Raw genomic sequence first — 17,535 nt, forward strand, 5'->3', positions numbered from 1 at the left:
AATGGCAAGTAATTTTCTCACAAACAACCAAGCAACCGATTGTGCAACTGTTAGTGGTCAACTCTACAAACAAGCCCAACAATGATTTTTGCTTATTGCACTTGGCAGACACCACAAATACACACATCCAGATCCACAGCCAAAATATATCATCAAATTCAAGTTAGTTCCTCAATTCCATATTTCTCAACTGTTTGACCTGTTGCCCACACTAATAATAGGTCATTCAAAACACAGATCACCAGACTCATGAGCCAATTCTTCCCCAAGGTCATTTGGACTCTAAATCAACACACAAAATCAACATAGCCCTTGTGTAACTTTCAAAATCATTCTTGTCAAATTTGTCATGTTGTAATACATTTTTCACTACACTACTACAATACAAGTTTTTTATTTTAACTTTGTATATACCAGCTTTGTATATACACCTATGCTTTTTACATATATTTACTATTTGTAATATTTATCTAATTATTTATAATTAGTTGTGTAAAAATACTCCAACAACCACTCAATGCATTTTACTATTTTCAGTAACAATAAACAATATTTTTTTATTCCATTCTTTTATATTGTGTTCTATTCCATTCTTAACAGATTAAACTGACCTGGACTACATCTGGATAGACACCTGTGCTTATGCTTTAGGGAACCATAGACTACAATAAAACGGCTCTTATGATGGCTTCTGCACTTTTAAAGAATTCTTTGTCACTGTCATTGAAACTGAAGAGTCACAATTGACTGCACAAGAAGATGATTTTGGTCTTTGATGCTAGTGAAATCTGCATAAAAAGAAATGCCTGAAGGTAATGCCCAGTTAATAACGTTTCACTATAGTGACTCATAAAAATACCAGTTTCCCCTTTTTGCTAAGGACCACTGTCATGCTGAATTTTTAAATAAATATGAGGAGCCGTGTAGAAAAATATGTAGTCATATATAATAATTTATTTACTTAAAAGCTAATACTTTGTGAATGTATCATTGGGACAACAATGCTGAGCCCACATCCATTATTACCCCACTAGATGACAGTGTTTCTCTTTAACCATAAACAAGGTGTTACCTTTAATTGCTTAAGTTTAAGTAATTCCACAGCGCTATATTTCCACAAAGTAAAAATAAAAAATAACACGATTAAAGGAAAAAGTGCTACAGACTCAGTTGCTTAGTATTTTTATTTCTTATTTTTAATTTTTTTGTAAACAGGCATTATTGGAGACAGCCAAGTTTCCGGAAGAGCAACTGGTGAGAGTTTGATGGACGAGGAAGCGATATTTGTTTAGGTTTAGCCTGAAGAACACACGTACTTTTTTCATCACAAAGTCTGCGTCTTTATAAATTGTTAACATGCCTTTATTTTCCCAAAATCCATTTGACCAAGATGTTGGTAAGTGAATTGTTGTCTCTTTGGCCCTTTGAGTGTGTCACAGCCAGAAGCTAACGATAGGGCCAGTCACACTGGAGGCTAACGCTAGCTTAGCTCGAGTTGTTTATTTGCTAGCGCTACGTGATAAGTTACTTTAGGGCTGCCAATTTTTGTTACAACACCATATACCAGTCCTGGTAGCCTTTGCTAGTTTGTACCTGACATGTTGATGTGTTGTCGACCTCTTTTATTAAGTTTGTCGGCCACTTCATTTGTTAGTATCAGCCATTGCTTTGTAAGAAAAAAAAAAAAACTTGGTGATTCATATAAACTCACAGGATAACCGCCATTACAAGATCAGCTGATCCCAAATCAACTCAAAATACGTTTATGGTTCTATTATATGTACTTTATCACACAAAGACCATTAGTTTAAATCTCCTTTATCCTTTTTTCTATTTTCGTTGAAGCGTATACTTTGTTGATGCTCGAAAACAGTGAAATCCCCATTGCGGTTAATTTGACTTCTCACTTGGGAGGATTTGGTGTTTTCCTTTGTTTTATGTAGAAACTAAATGAGGTTTACATTTTGGTGTATTGGTTAGACAAAAAGAAGCGGATTAAAGAAGTCTCCGTGGGCTGCAATTGTTAGTGATGCCTGTTTTCAGTATTTGGAGTTGATATGTCATTGGATAGTTAAATGTGATAATAATATAGTAATGAGTCATTAAAACTTGTTGAAAGCTCTTTTTTCTCTTCGGCTGATGATTAATCAGAAAAGGTTGGTCAAGGCTAATTAATCAATCACTCTCTGGCCTTCTAGGTTTGGTTGTTATCTGTCTGTATTCAGATGGGTGTAAAATTAAAGGAAAACTCTGAATGTTTCACTCCAGCATGGAGATAATCCTGCTGATTTAACATATTGTGGCAGTCATTTTGCTGGCATTGTTTGGGTCCGCATGTCCCTTTAGCGAGAACTGTCAGTGAAAACAAATGTAAGTTGTTCACAATAATCGCTGATGTCCTGTGACCTTCCTATTCTGATAAATAGTCTCTTCCTGCATGACAAACGGGTTATCTATAAGGTATATGAGTCAAATAATATGGACTTCACACTCATGAGCTCCTAACCCAGTTGAACATTTATGGAAGATTTTGGACCAGTGTGTTAAACCTCACTTTCTACCACCATTTTTTAAACATAAAATAAGGGGATATGTATTTTATTTATTTATTTTTTTTAAAGGGTGTTGTTTTCCTGTAGTTGAGGTCTAGAGTCTTGGAAAATCCATGCCAAGCCTTTCTAATGACCCAGCACCTTTCTAAGACATTTTATATTGTGTTTTCCTTTAATTTGTCAGCTACCCTATGTGTTTTCCTAGGCTTATTCTATGTAAATTTTCATAGGCACTTCCTAGCTGAACAGCTTTATCTGACTGTGCAACACTGTAGTCCTTGTATGACCATACAATAGAGCACTATTGCACTAGAGAATCATGGGAGTGAAACTATGAGTCGGAAACGTCACAAGTAATTTGCTACTAGCATATTATGAAACAGTGGTGGGTCACTTTGCATGTCAGAAACACCACCTAATATCAATATCGTAGAGATCAATATAGTTTATGTTGTGATTTTTCTTTTAGCTCAGACGATAATGCAATTCAGTTGTTAATGAGGCTTTTCTTTTAGCTTGTCAGCTGCTGAATGGGTCACAGGTTAAAGTACTTAAATATTTACATGGGATTTTTAAGTGTCTTGTCACAGTAGGCCATTAGGAAAAGATTGCACAATAAAAACTGCAACATATAGTTGGCTTATAGAACTCTTCCACACTCATTTTGAGTCCAATAGGTGACAGTATAACATAAATTAGATGTACAATGTGCCAGTTACGGGCTTGCGGCTCATTTTTATATTACACCTTGCATTTGGCATGTCTTACCACATTTTGTTTGGAGATGAGCAGCCACAATGCCATCGGAGTTATTTTCTCACTGGACCATATGCACTAAATCCGCATTTTACATATTTCCAGAGAAGGCAACCAATGAAAACAACACAACAGATGACTGGGCACTTATCATGGACATCTGTGATAAGATTGGAACAACAACCAATGGGTAAGCTTGAAAGAGCCATCTTCCGTTGAATATTAATGGCACATTTTGATTTGAGCAGCCCAGTGGCCCCGGACACTTAATTTGAAAGTGTTTCATACTTGATGACATCAGCAGTACCCCCAATCCACAGACTGTGTTCCCTTCTGTTGCAGACCAAAGGACAGCTTAAGATCCATTATGAAGAGAGTCAACCACAAAGTGCCTCATGTGGCGATGCAGGCCCTTAACGTGAGTTTGTTGCTTTACTATTTAATTTAATGTATAAAAATGGCATCAAAAATAACTGCAAAAGTTTAATAAATCAATAGATTGGGTCAAACACCTCTTTAGTTTTGGGGTTAGAAGTACAGTTTACTGGCATTTGGGCTGCAAACTGTTTACTATTCCCATTTCCTTTAAAAGGATACAGGAAAGTAGACCCTTTTCATGCCAGTATTATTTAAATGAAATGAGGAATGTGAGACCTGTTTGTCTGAGTCATTGTGAGCTAATACTGTCACATGACCTGCTCTATTCTTAGATTTCTGTCTTTAAATTATTGAGATAATTTCAGGCTGTTGTCATCAAATCCCACCTGCTGTTAAAATGTGCTGTAAATAATGAGTGGCTGTCTTTTTACTGCAATACTTATTTCACTGTCTTGGCTTGCAGTTGCTGGGTGCTTGTGTATCAAACTGTGGCAAAATATTCCACCTGGAAATCTGCTCAAGGGAGTTTTCCAGTGAAGTGAAGAGCGTTCTTAACAAGGTATGGAAACTTACCTGGTTTGGGTTTTTTTTCTTCTTCCCTTTTTTGGGGTGGAATCTTATCCAGAGAATTTCTTGCCCGTGTAGTCCTTCAAACTCAGAGGAACTTTAAGTTTAATGTTACAGTTAAAATCTTAACCAATGCCAGACTCCATAGCTGTTTGTTTTCATGTCTTCTGTAGGCACACCCTAAGGTATGTGAAAAGCTAAAGGCTCTGATGGTTGAGTGGGCAGAGGACTTTCAGAAAGATCCACAGTTGAGCCTGATTGGGGCCACCATCAAGTCTCTGAAAGAGGAGGGTGTCAGCTTCCCATCCCCATCCTCACAGGTATGTTGACATGATGATTCTGAGAAATTTAACAAAGTAATTTAGAAGTCTTATACACTCTTTACTTTGTAGCAGCTGCACCTTAGTTTTTATTTTATAATTCTTTGTGATATTTGATGCCAGTATAACAGATAAACAAAGTGTAAGTATACTGTATTTGCAGCATAAATAAAGGCCTCTTTTTGTAAAGTATTAGATTTTACATAAGCTGATGTTCTGTTAAACAATATTTCACATCACAATATACCCTCATCTCTTTTACATTGTGTGGTCACTAAAAAGATACAATCTACTTTGTTTTTTCAACTTAGAAATAGGTTCTTCTTTTAAGCTAGTAATATACATTCCACATCCAGTAGGGTTCGCTAGGGTGCTGAGGCTGGAATTGTAGCTATGATTTGACCTCAGGCTAGTGTAGTGATTGTGAAGGTTCAGGCTGGGTGGAGTTTGTCTGTCTTTGAGAGTGTATATTTGAGAGGAGCTTAGAGTGGAATTTCCTTTTCACATATTTCACATAATTCTTTGGAGGTTTATGTCATAGAGTCTGACTCGGTAATGGTCAGAGCTGCTTTCTAGTTTCTGTTCTGCTGCTTAATGTGTGTGCGTTTTTTGTTACGCAACAAATCTGTATGTGCCACAGATAAAACTGGACTTTGACATCAGTTTCTCATAAAGCATCTGACATACTTGAAGACTGAAAACTCAACTAAACTTTAATAAAGCTGCCAATGAGGGGATAACTATTGTAGCCTTTAGTAGAGACATAAATGTGCAACACATCCTTTTCCACACAATAGACAACTCGGAGCATTAGATGATAAACAATGAATGACAGTGATGTGAATTAGGGCTGCAGTGATTCAAGTATTTCAAATAATTTGATTATAAAAAATTCTCGACACATATTCTTTGCTTCGATGCTTGTTTTAAGGCACGTCTCTGTGGCGCACCATTGTTACAATGGAAACGCCATAAGACTACAAGCAGACCTGCAATACAAACCTTTTTAAGGAGCAGGGTGTGAATAAAAAGTTTGATATTAAGCGCACGCACACTGATAACACAACAGCAGCAGTGATGATGAGGCTGGCACAGTTTAACGTGGAGCCAGAGTCTGTTTACACACCGTGAAGAGCAAATGCAGTTGAACTGTTAACTTAGTCTGAAACATGTTTAAATTATACAGCTTGCTGAGCAGCCGTCCCATTTTACAGGGGTGAGTCTAAAGGGGGGACATGAGGTGTACTAGACCATATTTATTTCAAGATTTTCATAAAATTTTTGAGATTGAAAGTGAAATGATATAAAAATACTGTCTCAATTAAATTGCGTTAATATTTTTTTTAAAAATATATAAAAAATTACATCTTTTTTCAAAAGCCAATAAAAATATACATGGCCCAGTAAAACTCTGAGCCACTGACCTCAGGGTTGTTAGGTTGGGCAGTGAATTATTGTTAATATTAATTAACGTCTACACCATCATAACGTCTTGTTTTCAGCAGCACAAAAACTGCAACAAAGCAGAGGGCAAACATCAGAATGCTGATATGCTCGCTTCTCTTCATAGAAGCCACCACATTCTCCTTTAAAGGCTTACAGACACAAACTCTCATTCACTGCACACTTAAACAAGCAGAAACACATGTACAAAAACTCATAAAGTCTTTGAGGAAGACATAGTAAAGTTAAATGTTATGGCTTTGACTCTACTTGAGATTATTTAGATATATCTTTGCATTTAGGAAAATGTTTTCTTTCAAAAATAAAATTGAGTATGACACGTAAATACACAGGGTTTGTTTTTTTTTGTTTTTTTTTGACAAATGAAACAGATCATGGATGAAACATACTAAAATAATTCATAGCTGCAGCCCTAATATCAATAGTCTAAAATCCCTTAGATTTTATTTGCTTTCTCATCCTGGCTTTGTTATCACTTGCTGTGCTCCATTTGGCTCTGATGATGGTGCGCTGCATTTCCTTTTGTGGGATAGGCTGGCAAATGTGCCTCACTGGAGAGCAGGTGGCTCATGTGGCAGCAGGTATGACATTTAATCTCTGTCAGCTAAGGGAAAAAAGCAGCAGGCAGCGTGACTCAAGCTGTGGCAATGTTTACCTGTTTATTTGTTTATTTATTTACTTATTGTCAGTTTGGATTTGGCCGCACAAACTCAAGCGGTAATAAACCGGTTTTCATTTTTCCCGTTTCTATTGTTTGTGTTCTGGACGCAAATAATTAAAGAGACAGCTCTTGGGAGTATTTGTGTCTAAAGGCTAGAGACACATTTCTGAACAATATGTGATACCCAGCATGAACCCCAGGTGGCGCAGCAGTGTTTTAAAAAACTTTTTGTTTTTTCATTTAAAGTCTTTGTGCTTCATTCTTCCTCAGGTGCACTTATTCTGCACTCTGATCTGACCTTGTCTTTCCATACTGACCACAGGGTTCCAGCACAAAGGCCAACTCATCTACTCCAAGCAAACCAGTGGATGATGACGATCTCGCCAAAGGTAAAGTTAGACGCCGTCATTCAGTTTATTAACACTAGTGTATTCTATTCATTTTTAAAAATCCACAAGCTCTACACAGATTTCATAGAAAGTAATCTGATAAAAATACATGTGAAAACCTTTAAATTGATTCTCCATGGCTGAAAATGTGATTGAAGCACCTGCCTTAGAGCAATTTGCATTTTGAAAATTAAATGAATCTGGCATGTGTGCCAAATCTGTCTGTGCTATATACCCTTTCTTCATTTCCACTTCTCTTGTTTATTTTTTTCAGCTATCGAGCTGTCCTTACAGGAGCAGAAGCAGCAGGCAGAGACACGCCCCATGACCATGACCTCTGACCCTCCAAACTATACTAATGGTGGCGGGGGGCAGGAGGCTCGGAAGGTGCGTGCGCTGTACGACTTTGAAGCAGCTGAAGACAACGAGCTGACCTTCAAAGCTGGAGAACTTATTCTAGTGTTGGATGACAGGTAATATTTTATAACACTTCCTGTCATGAATCAGCTCTGCTATATCCTCCCAACTAATAGATGGCACCGTTTTACCGAGATTGAATGAAGATCTGGATGTGCAAAAATGAGTTTACTGCAGATGAGATGAACGTGAAAAGTTGTTTACGTAGCTAAAACTGAAAGTGTTCATTATCCAGAGAAGGGGACAGGTCTGTCAGGTTAGAGGGCGCATTCAGCCATTAGCTTTGATCTATACTTTACCACTGAAAGTCCCAGAGTATGCACGACCTTTAAGATCAGACAGACATGTTGCTATATCATCATGGATGTTGAATATAAATACCATCCCTGCCTTGTAATTTCAGTAATAACCAAAATCTGATGTAATGTCTAAATAGAATATAAAAATAATATATAAATGAAATGATCTGCTGTCAAAAACTAACCTTTGATAAGTTATTATGACGTGGCGGTAACCACTCCTCCATGCTCATTAATTGTTTTGAAACAGAAATTTAATCAGTTTGGTTCAAAGTACATGCAGTGCAATGTAACATCTGTCAGTGATAATAATGTTGCAGGGTTTGTTTGCCTGTTGGAGAGTCATCCAGAAGTATGAATATTTTTAATATGAGATATTATTTTTAGGACTTAAATGATCTGTGATCAGATCAGGTTTAAAAAAAAAAAAAAAAAAGGACTTAAATGATCTGTAAATTCTGGTAAAACTAGGCAAACATCAAAATACTTTTTAATACCAAGAACACTGAATACTCACCATAACCCACTTAGGAACCGCCTTTTCTAGAGCTGCCAAAGACCACAGCAGGGCGAGAATTTTTAGACTTCTTGTTGTAATGGTTTTGACTGGTATGAAGCTTAGCCAGACGCTAAGTATGGCTTTCTCTCAGTTGCTCCTTGACTTTGGTTTTATGTTTCCGTTTACAGTGATCCAAACTGGTGGAAAGGAGAGAACCACAGAGGAGTTGGACTTTTCCCCTCCAACTTTGTCACAACCAATCTGAATGCAGAGCCAGAGCCAGGTTGGTAGCTCCTTAAGCACAGACTCTTGTTTGTACCTCCTGTTGAGCATATTGATTTTTATTTCTAGAGCTGCTAATGTAATTGAACCTTTTCTTTTATAGTTACTTATGTTGATAACTCGGCGACTCCAGAAGAGACGAGCCTGGAAACCAAAATAGAGCCTGAGCCCGTCTTCATTGACGAGGTAGCACATTTCCTCAGATTCTTCATTTGCGAATCCATCTGTCTGTTATTTTACCAACACGTATCTGCTCACGTCTTTCTGCAGACGAAGATGGACCGAACGCTGGCACTGCTGCAGAATACAGATCCTGCAGATTCCACTCCTGACTCCCTAGAGCTGATCCAGCTGGAGGGTAAAAACTTTAATGCCACTCTAAATCTAGTCAAACTGTCGCTGTCAGCTGCAGTCAGTGTGAGCCGTGCTTTTGCTTTATAACCTCATTTCTCCTTTTCTCTCCGTTAATGTAAACAGGTGCATGTGCACAGATGAACCCACTGATTGATGAGAAGCTGCAGGAGATTGACAGGTAATGTGTCAATTATATAACATTTCTCTATTATTAATCAGATTGATCATAATAACGATATGCACAGCACATGCAAAAGGTTCTTCATCCAGTACTTGGGACTAATGTTTGTTTGTGTGTGTTGCAGGAATCACTCAGAGTTATCAGAGTTGAATGTGAAGGTTTTGGAGGCACTGGAGCTTTACAACAAGCTCATGAATGAGGCTCCATACTACTCGGCCTACTCCAAGATGCAGTCACAGTATCCTCCAGCCGGCTCTGCTGTGGGCATGCAGGTCAGAATAGTCTTATATGCCTCTGATTACTAAGAGTGACTCTCAGTTGTAAATGACGTCGAAGCTGGAACCTTGTATACATCCATGATGTTTAGATAGCAAGGCGAATAGAAAAAAGAAATAATGGAGGTTGGCAAAATATTGCTTTTAAGCTTTGAGTACTTCTAAACTGAAATCGAGGTTTGCTTGAATGACTTTAAATCCAATAATTTAAGCTTATTGTTTGTGTATGTAAACATATGGGGAATCAGCAGAATGCAGAGCTAAATCATACATGTTTTAAGGATGTCTCTAACATGTCTCATTCACGCATGTTTTGCCTCTAAACTAGTTACTAATCTTAGACTGGTCCTGATGGCTTGATATTCAGTCAGCATTTTTTTTTCTTCCATGGAGAGCGTCACAGGCTGCCGGAGTTTTCTCAGCAGATGCTGTTTTCTTGGTCGTGATTAATGTCACAGTCTTTCCCTGGAGATTTAGAAAACTGTCCACTTCGCATAGCAAGCCCACACCAGAGCTCCATGCAACTTATTATTTTCCTTTTTCCGACTGGTGGTCAAACATTGTTTGGTGGCAATGTCGATTTTTGATGATATGTTTAAATATTATATTAACTTTTCGAGGAAGTTGAAGGAAATTAGAATCTTAGTGGTTTGAAGAATAACTGGACCTTTACAGTGTTTTATAATATTATAAGTAATAGTTTATTTAAGAAGTCTGACATTTTGGAAACGCTACTTGTTCTTATTAAGATTTTTATCAGCATCATTTCTGTATGCTGAATAAAGACTGAAAACAGCTGATCTTCTGTCTGAAGATTATGTAAACTCAACTCTGTTGTCAAATATTTAATTTGTAATTGTATAACTGTTTTTTATATTATTGGTATTTGTTCTTTGAATATCTATGTTGGTGCACTTTTCTCTAGAGGCTGGCTATTTGTGTAACATAGCTCACCAAATCTCATTATTTGGGGCAGCTGCTGGTGACCTGCTATTGACTGAGGATGTTTGTAGCATCTCAGACGATGAAGGTTGTAGTTTCTGAATGTAGCAGTCTCCAACTAGAGCTTAAAGGGAGGTGAAACTGAAAATAGCTTCATTGTATGTCTTGAATAAATTCAAAAGATAAGGAAATTGTCATCATAGAGATTTTGGATTATTACACTTCTTGACCAGTTCTCTTCTTCTTGAACTGTTCATTTGTAATTTGTTCAGATTCATAGGTACAGATTTCCCATAATCACGCTGCTATAGGTTTCAGTTGGAGCAAAAATGACTCGGTGTCAGTTTATATAGCATTAAGGCTTGTGTGTGGGGGGGGGGGGTCGGGTCAGGTCAGGTCAGGTGTTATATTTTTAAACTAAATGCAACCAGAGCAATAGGAATGTGTTACAAGACTGCTTTGTACCCATCACCCTAACACTACTAACTGTACAGTAGACATGTTGAGAGAGAGCCAGCTGTTTATTAAAAAAATGCTTGTTCCGACCATATTAACCATGTGTTACTTATACTAAATAGGCAAAGGGAGAACTGTTAGCACTGTGACAGTCAGGAGGTGGCCAGTGCAAATGAGTTACCAAGTGACATAAGATAAGACTGGAAAATATAATTTACATGTAGATATGAATGCATTGTGAGTAACCCTTCTCCTAATTTAACTTCCTCATATCTGGTGGCTTAGATTAGGACTGTTACAATTTATAAACTGTTAAATATTCACTAATAAATACTACAAACAGCAGTATTGTAGCATGCCGGCAGCTGCAGTATAAGTGTAGTAACAGGTCAGTATAAACGCCCAAACAAACCGAGCAGGTCAGTGGCAGTCACCGTCAGCAGCACCTACTGGGAGTGGTCAACCAGTTTTTCTGGCTCTGTTCTATATTTACTGGAAAATAATTTCACTGCTGAACTCTATTACATCCTTTCAGTGCATTCACTTATCAGCACGCTCCTCTCCTGGTCTTCTCAGGGCTACCTTGGACCAGCGGCACCCCCTTATCTTCCTCCATCCATGCCTCAGATCCCCTCTGCACAGCCCTACAATCTGCCCAGCGACCAGCCTGGACCTCTACACTCACTACCCCCAAATGTCTCAGCTCCACCCAACACCTTACCTAACAGCCAAACTGCTCAGCCGCCCTACATGAGGTAAGGATAACACCTCCACCCCTTTAACAAGGACGTTGAAAGTCGAGTACAATCTCAGACAGATTTTTAATCACTTGACGTGTCTCCAAATCACCAAAAACATTTTAATTTGTACATCATAATGAACAGTGTCATTGTCACTGACATAGCCGTCACATCACAAAGGGAAAATAACAAAAACTGATATGCTTTTCTGCTCTCATAAATATACAGTGGTGTGAAGAAGTGTTTGCCCTCTTCCTGATTTCCTTTTTCTTGTATGTTTGTCACACTTAAATGTTTCAGATCATCAAACAAATTTAAATTTAAACAATGATAACATAAGTAAACACAATGCAGTTTCTAAATGACGGTGTTTATTATTAAGGGGGGAAAAAATCCAAACTTACATGAACCTGTGTGAAAAAGTAATTGCCCCCTAATCCTAATAACCGGTTGGGCCACCCTTAGCGGTTTTACAGCGCTGTGGAGAAATTTTAGCCCATTCATGTTAGCAGAATTGTTGTAATTCAGCATGAACCACCCTTTTGAGGTCATGCTACAGCATCTCAATCGGATTCAGGTGAGGACTTAAATCCTGACCTAAATCCAAGTCTTCATTTTGTTTTCGTAAGCCATGCTGAGATGGGCTTGCTGGTTTGTTTTGGGTCATTGTTCTGCTGCAGAACCCAAGTGAGCTTCAGCCTGAGATCACAAACAGATGGCTGAACATTCTCTTCAGGGCGTTTTTCTAGACAGCAGAACTCATGGTTCCATTTACCACATCATGTCTTCCAGGTCCTGAGGCACAAAACAGCCCTAGACCATCACACTACCACCTCCATATTTTACTGTATGGTGTTCCTTTTCTGAAATGCTGCGTTACTTTTACGCCACATGTAATGGGACACACACCTTCCAAAACGTTTGTCTTTTGTCTCATCAGTCGACAGAATATTTCATCAAGATCCCCAAGACTTTATATTTTCTGGAAAAACTGAAATGAGCCTTTATGTTCCTTTGGCTCAGCGTGGTCTGTGTCTTGGAACTCTGCCATGCAGGCCATTTTTGCCCAATCTCTTGGTGGAGTCATGAACTTTGACCTTAATTGGGGCAAGTGAGGCCTGCAGTTCTTTGGATGTTGTTCGGGGGTCTATTGTGATCTCTTGGGTGAGTTGTTGCTGCGCCCTTGGGGTAATTTTGGTCGCCAGTGACTCCTGGGAAGTTTCACCGCTGTTCCATGTTTTCGGAACAGCAGTGTTTTGTCGATAATGGCTCTCACTGTGGTTCGCTGGAGTCCCACAGCTTTAGAAATGCCTTCATAACCTTTTCTAGACTGAGGTTCTTTTATTCTCATTGGATCATGGCATGATGTCTGACTTTTTAGGATCTGTTGGTCTACTCCACTTTGTCAGGCAGGTCCTACTTAAGTGATTTCTTGATTGACAACAGGTGTGGCACCAATCAGGCCTGGATGTCCCTAGAGAGACAGAGCTCAGCTGTCCACAGATGTGGGATCCCTTTTTGATACAGGGCCAATCATAAACCCCTTCATTTAGAAACTGCACTTTATGTTTACCTGTGTTATCTTTGTCTGATATTTAAATGTGTTTGATGATCTGAAGCATTTAAGTGTGACAAACATACAAAAAAATAGGAAATCAGGAAGAGGAAAAACACTTTTTCACGCCAATGTACTGTTACTATGGAAACACTCATTTAGAAAACCAGATTTGATCACTACTAACAAGATAATATCACCTACCAATCATATTTCTCTAGATGATGTATTGAAATGATAGATTCATGAATTTGTTGACCTAAATGTCACTTGTGGATTTATTTCACAGCAGTGGTGTGAACGCTCAGTACATGAGCCAAGCCACAGGAGCTCCTTACCCACCTCAGGCGGGCATGAACATGGATATGTCAGCCTACCACAACTCCAGCATGCCTCCTGTGTCCTATCCTGTAGCAGCTCCCCCTCACCAGGCTCCTCCTCAGCAGCAGCAGCAGGCAGCATATTATCAGCAGCCTCTTCTGTAAAACTAACACAGGGCAGACCTGAGAAGATACACACTTCAGATATTTCAGTTGCTAGTTGTGTGTTCATTTGGTTTACCTAGCACGCATGTGTGTGTCAGGTTATTGCTTTAGGAAAGTTCCTTTGGCTTTTATTTTTGTTTTTTGTTTTGTTTTGTTTTGTTTTTTTTGTGCCTGTCAAGCCGAACAGGACACACCCTGGAAAGCTGAAATAACTGATGCGTGTATGTAACGCAGGTCTGCTATGAATCCAAATCAGGACTCGGCTACTGTATGTGAGGCTTAACATGGCACCTAGAGTTTTCTCTTAGTCCCGTTTTTCATGGGTGACTCAAAGCAACGCTGGTTTTCTCAAACATCATCAGTCAGCGCAAAAGAAGAGTTGGTTTTGCTGTACAGGACCATGCAACAAGCGGTCATTGTCTAATTTGTTTAGGAAATTAGCATATTACAAATAATACGTCAACACCATGCTGTTTCTGAATTGAACTGCGAGTCTTCTTATTGGTTAAAGAGGATTAGACCACACTAGGCTAGATGAGATAAAACGTTATTTTCTTCTTTGTTTATTATCTGTTCACACAACCTTGTCTGCAGACGCAGCATTTTGGCAGCCCTTACAGCCTAATACATCGACGGTGCGATAACGTGCTCAAGTTGGAATAAAATCGAGTAAAATATTCCTTGTCGCTCTGAGAGTAAAATGCAAGCAGCTTCCAAGTCTTGTGCACAAGTGTGGCTATCAAAATCTCTTTCCTGAGATGGATCGCTGAGAAAGCCAGCAAAAAAATTAAACAGCCTGCAAGCATGTAGAGTAAATGTGAATAAAAACACAATCATATGTTGTAATGTAGGCAAGGAAAATGGAACAGTTACTGGTTTGTTTGTTTTTCTTGTTTAAGTCTGCACGTGGATTCATATGAAGGTATGAGCCGTTTATCCTGATCATCTTCTTGATTGCAACACTCAGCTGATGTAGTTTATTCATCTGCAAAGACTGAATTCATGAGTTCCAGCTCAGGTGCTCTCTTCAGCACAAACATGTGCAGGTACTTAAAAGGCCAGATCTCCCATTTCACTGTTCTCATCACCAGCCACCAACGCTGTAGCTGATCAGTGTCTCTAACAGAATTTAGAAGTGCAAACTCTATTTTTCAATTGTCAGATACCTATGTTAACATTGTAAATAATTCAGAAATGACTTTTCCATAGACTCTTTGCCTTGTGCATTCTATGGTTACATTTGACATATTTAATTATGTGTATGTGTGTGTGCACATTTGTTTGTTCTCCATGTTTGTGTGTGTTTGAATACTTTCCCAAAAAGAGGTTCGTTGTCAATGTAAAGTGACACTGATTTTCAAAGGTTTGGGTGAATGGATAATAGATAAACGTCTGAATGGGTTTGGTAGTCTGGTAAAATGCTGCATCTCTTCATGGTTCTAACATCATTCTGTCTCTTCTATGTTTTATGCAAATCCACAGTACTTTCTTTAATGTTTATGTACTAAAACTTCATAATTGTCATCAGCATTGCCTGTACTTTGATTGATATATATATATATATATATCTGGAGACATGAAAAAAGTGGGTAATAATTTTTACTTGGCTTCTGCTTTTACTTTCATTTTCTTGGCAAAATGTAAACAGCTAAATTTTTTAAATACACAAAAAAATCTTTAGTCAAGCTGAAGAAATAGATGTTTTTCCCTCCACTTAAATTAAGAGCTCTCATACTGTCTTTTGGCCTGCTGCAGTAACTCCACACTTCTAACTTTAGCCAGAACTCAATTTCTGTTAAGCACCCCTCATGTTAAAGGCAGTGTATATTAGATGTAAAATATCTGGATTTGTCAGTGACTTTGGCATTGCACCTTAGCTTTGTAAACATTTTATTTTACCACTGAATGCCTTGTTCTTCTGTAGAAATCAAACACAACGTTGGGAAGCGACTTCTGTCTCTGAATCCTCTGGACGTGTATAATTGTTTATATTTGAAATATACCAGGAAACGTTGTCATCCAGGATTTTAAAACTGCTTTTGTAACAGAGCAAACTGTATAATATTCTTCAATAAATATTCTTTGAAATAAGAAAAACGTCGTGTGTGAAAGTTGATTTTGTTCTTTTAGCGCAGATTCCTCTGAAGCTGTTGAAGTAATTACATTTGTACAATTAAGAGAAGGGTGATTAAAATAGAAACTGTCCACCTACAGTAATTAGCCTGTGCAAATCCCTGCACACATCCCCATCTGCACGAGATGTACAATCCAATAATATGCTCTACCCAGAAGACATGATTTATTAATTGCACTTGGTCTTTTTATAGCTTCTACTTTTTATCTTCCTGTTGGATACACTGGAGGTTATGTGAATGCTAGAGCTGGTTATGGGTAGCAAAGCGCAGGTAAAACTGTTCTTCAGTTGCAAAGTCAGATTCTTGCCTGCTCTTCCAGGATACGTGGGAGTGTGAATAAATGTTTTCGAGATTGTCTGAAAACAGCACAGCTGGTGCCTCGGCCTGCTGAGGATGGCTGAGAAGATTCCCTCATCTGTTGTTTGTCCTCGTGAGATATTTTTGAGTTGAAAATTGGCCTGTTTTTAAGAATGCGGCACGAAACTGGTGGAAAGTGATTACGTAGGGCTGCAAATGTGTTTATTGGAATATTTTAGTTTAGCATAGAATTTTACCTGTTTACAGTTAGCACTTCTCATGAAAACATTTGGAGAAAACATGCTTGAATATTCATGACTGAGTCATTCTAGCAGTGTGCCATAATAAACGGCAAATAAGAATAAATAATAAGTAGGACCGTAGTCGATCATTATGGAGGTTACTGTGGTTTTATATACCTTAAAGGGAGTGGTTATACTTCATTAAAGTGCCCCTTATAAACTTACAATAATATTTAAATTACCATTTTAGGATTCATAACTTTTGTTCATTATAAGGTTGTGATTTTTTTTTCCTTGTTTTTTTGAATGATGCAGTTTTTTGCAATATTGCCACCGCAGTGAATTTTAAATCAAACAAGATGTGATTGAAGTGCAGACTTCCAGATTTAATGAGGGTGCTCTATCAGTACTGTACTGCAGCCACCTTCATTTTGTTGCTTGTCTGTTGGTCAGATAGATAGATCACAAAAATGACCATTTTTAAAACACAAGCTTCTGAAAAGTTGATAAAGAACCTGGCATCCAAGTGTGGACCAATCTGAGAAATCAGAGTTAAATTAAATCTATAGAGCAGTGGTGTGAAACATAAGGCCTAGGGAGCAGGATCGGCCTTCAAAGATTCAAATCTGGCCCACTGAACAGCTGTGAAAAAATGTGAAGGAGGGCAAAGATTTTGGACTTATAACTGTATTTTCATAGTTTTTACAGCTTCTTCTACTGATAAAGTCTCCCCCGCCCCATGAGTATGTATGTATAGTACACCAAAGTAACAGATAAACAATACCACAGAAATGTCTACATTAATTTTTTTTTAAATGGTGATTTGTTTACTGTTTATTGCTCTTCCCTAATTGTAATTGCAAGAGAGTCTGAACAGCAAGGTACAACACATTTTTTTATTTGTGATTTCTTTCATTTACTACAGCAGCATTTATTTATCCTGTAGATAAACCGAGACTTACTGTTAAAACTGCACTTCTTTTTCTTATATTAAACTAGATTAAATGTGTAGTTAAACATCTTCACACCGAGAGAAAAGGAAATTTCGCTGGTTCGACCCACTGACTACTTAAGATGAAAATGATCTGTATGTAAAATGAGGCTGACATCCCTGCTGTGGAGGACAGAGTTAAGTTTAATATTATATATAAAGTAGGCTATTAAAAATACGTGTCACATAAAGACAAGTATGAATGTTTTTGAATATATTATCTAATTGAGTTTGACTTTTGACGGCTGTCCTCCAAATGACACGCTGAGTGTACGAAATTCTCAAGTTCTACTTCGTC

At 38.1% G+C, this 17,535-nt stretch overlaps 1 protein-coding gene across 2 annotated transcripts; it reads left to right on the forward strand.

Annotated features, from left to right (window-relative positions):
* The first annotated feature begins 1,216 nt into the window (after nt 1-1,216).
* Nucleotides 1,217-15,663, forward strand: stam2 (signal transducing adaptor molecule (SH3 domain and ITAM motif) 2). Of its 2 annotated transcripts, none has more exons than XM_019353183.2 (14): nt 1,217-1,396; nt 3,414-3,498; nt 3,651-3,726; nt 4,150-4,245; nt 4,427-4,573; nt 7,021-7,087; nt 7,362-7,560; nt 8,491-8,585; nt 8,688-8,770; nt 8,855-8,942; nt 9,062-9,116; nt 9,244-9,391; nt 11,369-11,547; nt 13,380-15,663. In XM_019353183.2, the coding sequence occupies exons 1-14, from the start codon at nt 1,357-1,359 to the stop codon at nt 13,570-13,572; spliced, it is 1,551 nt and encodes a 516-aa protein (XP_019208728.1). In that variant the 5' UTR covers nt 1,217-1,356; the 3' UTR covers nt 13,573-15,663. The 2 variants fall into 2 exon arrangements, with proteins under 2 accessions (XP_019208728.1, XP_003454945.1); XM_003454897.5 differs by having other exon boundaries at nt 1,219-1,396; nt 13,377-15,663.
* Nucleotides 15,664-17,535: the final 1,872 nt, after the last annotated feature.

This window comes from Oreochromis niloticus, linkage group LG16 (assembly GCF_001858045.2).
Source record: "Oreochromis niloticus isolate F11D_XX linkage group LG16, O_niloticus_UMD_NMBU, whole genome shotgun sequence".
Classification (NCBI taxonomy): domain Eukaryota; kingdom Metazoa; phylum Chordata; class Actinopteri; order Cichliformes; family Cichlidae; genus Oreochromis; species Oreochromis niloticus.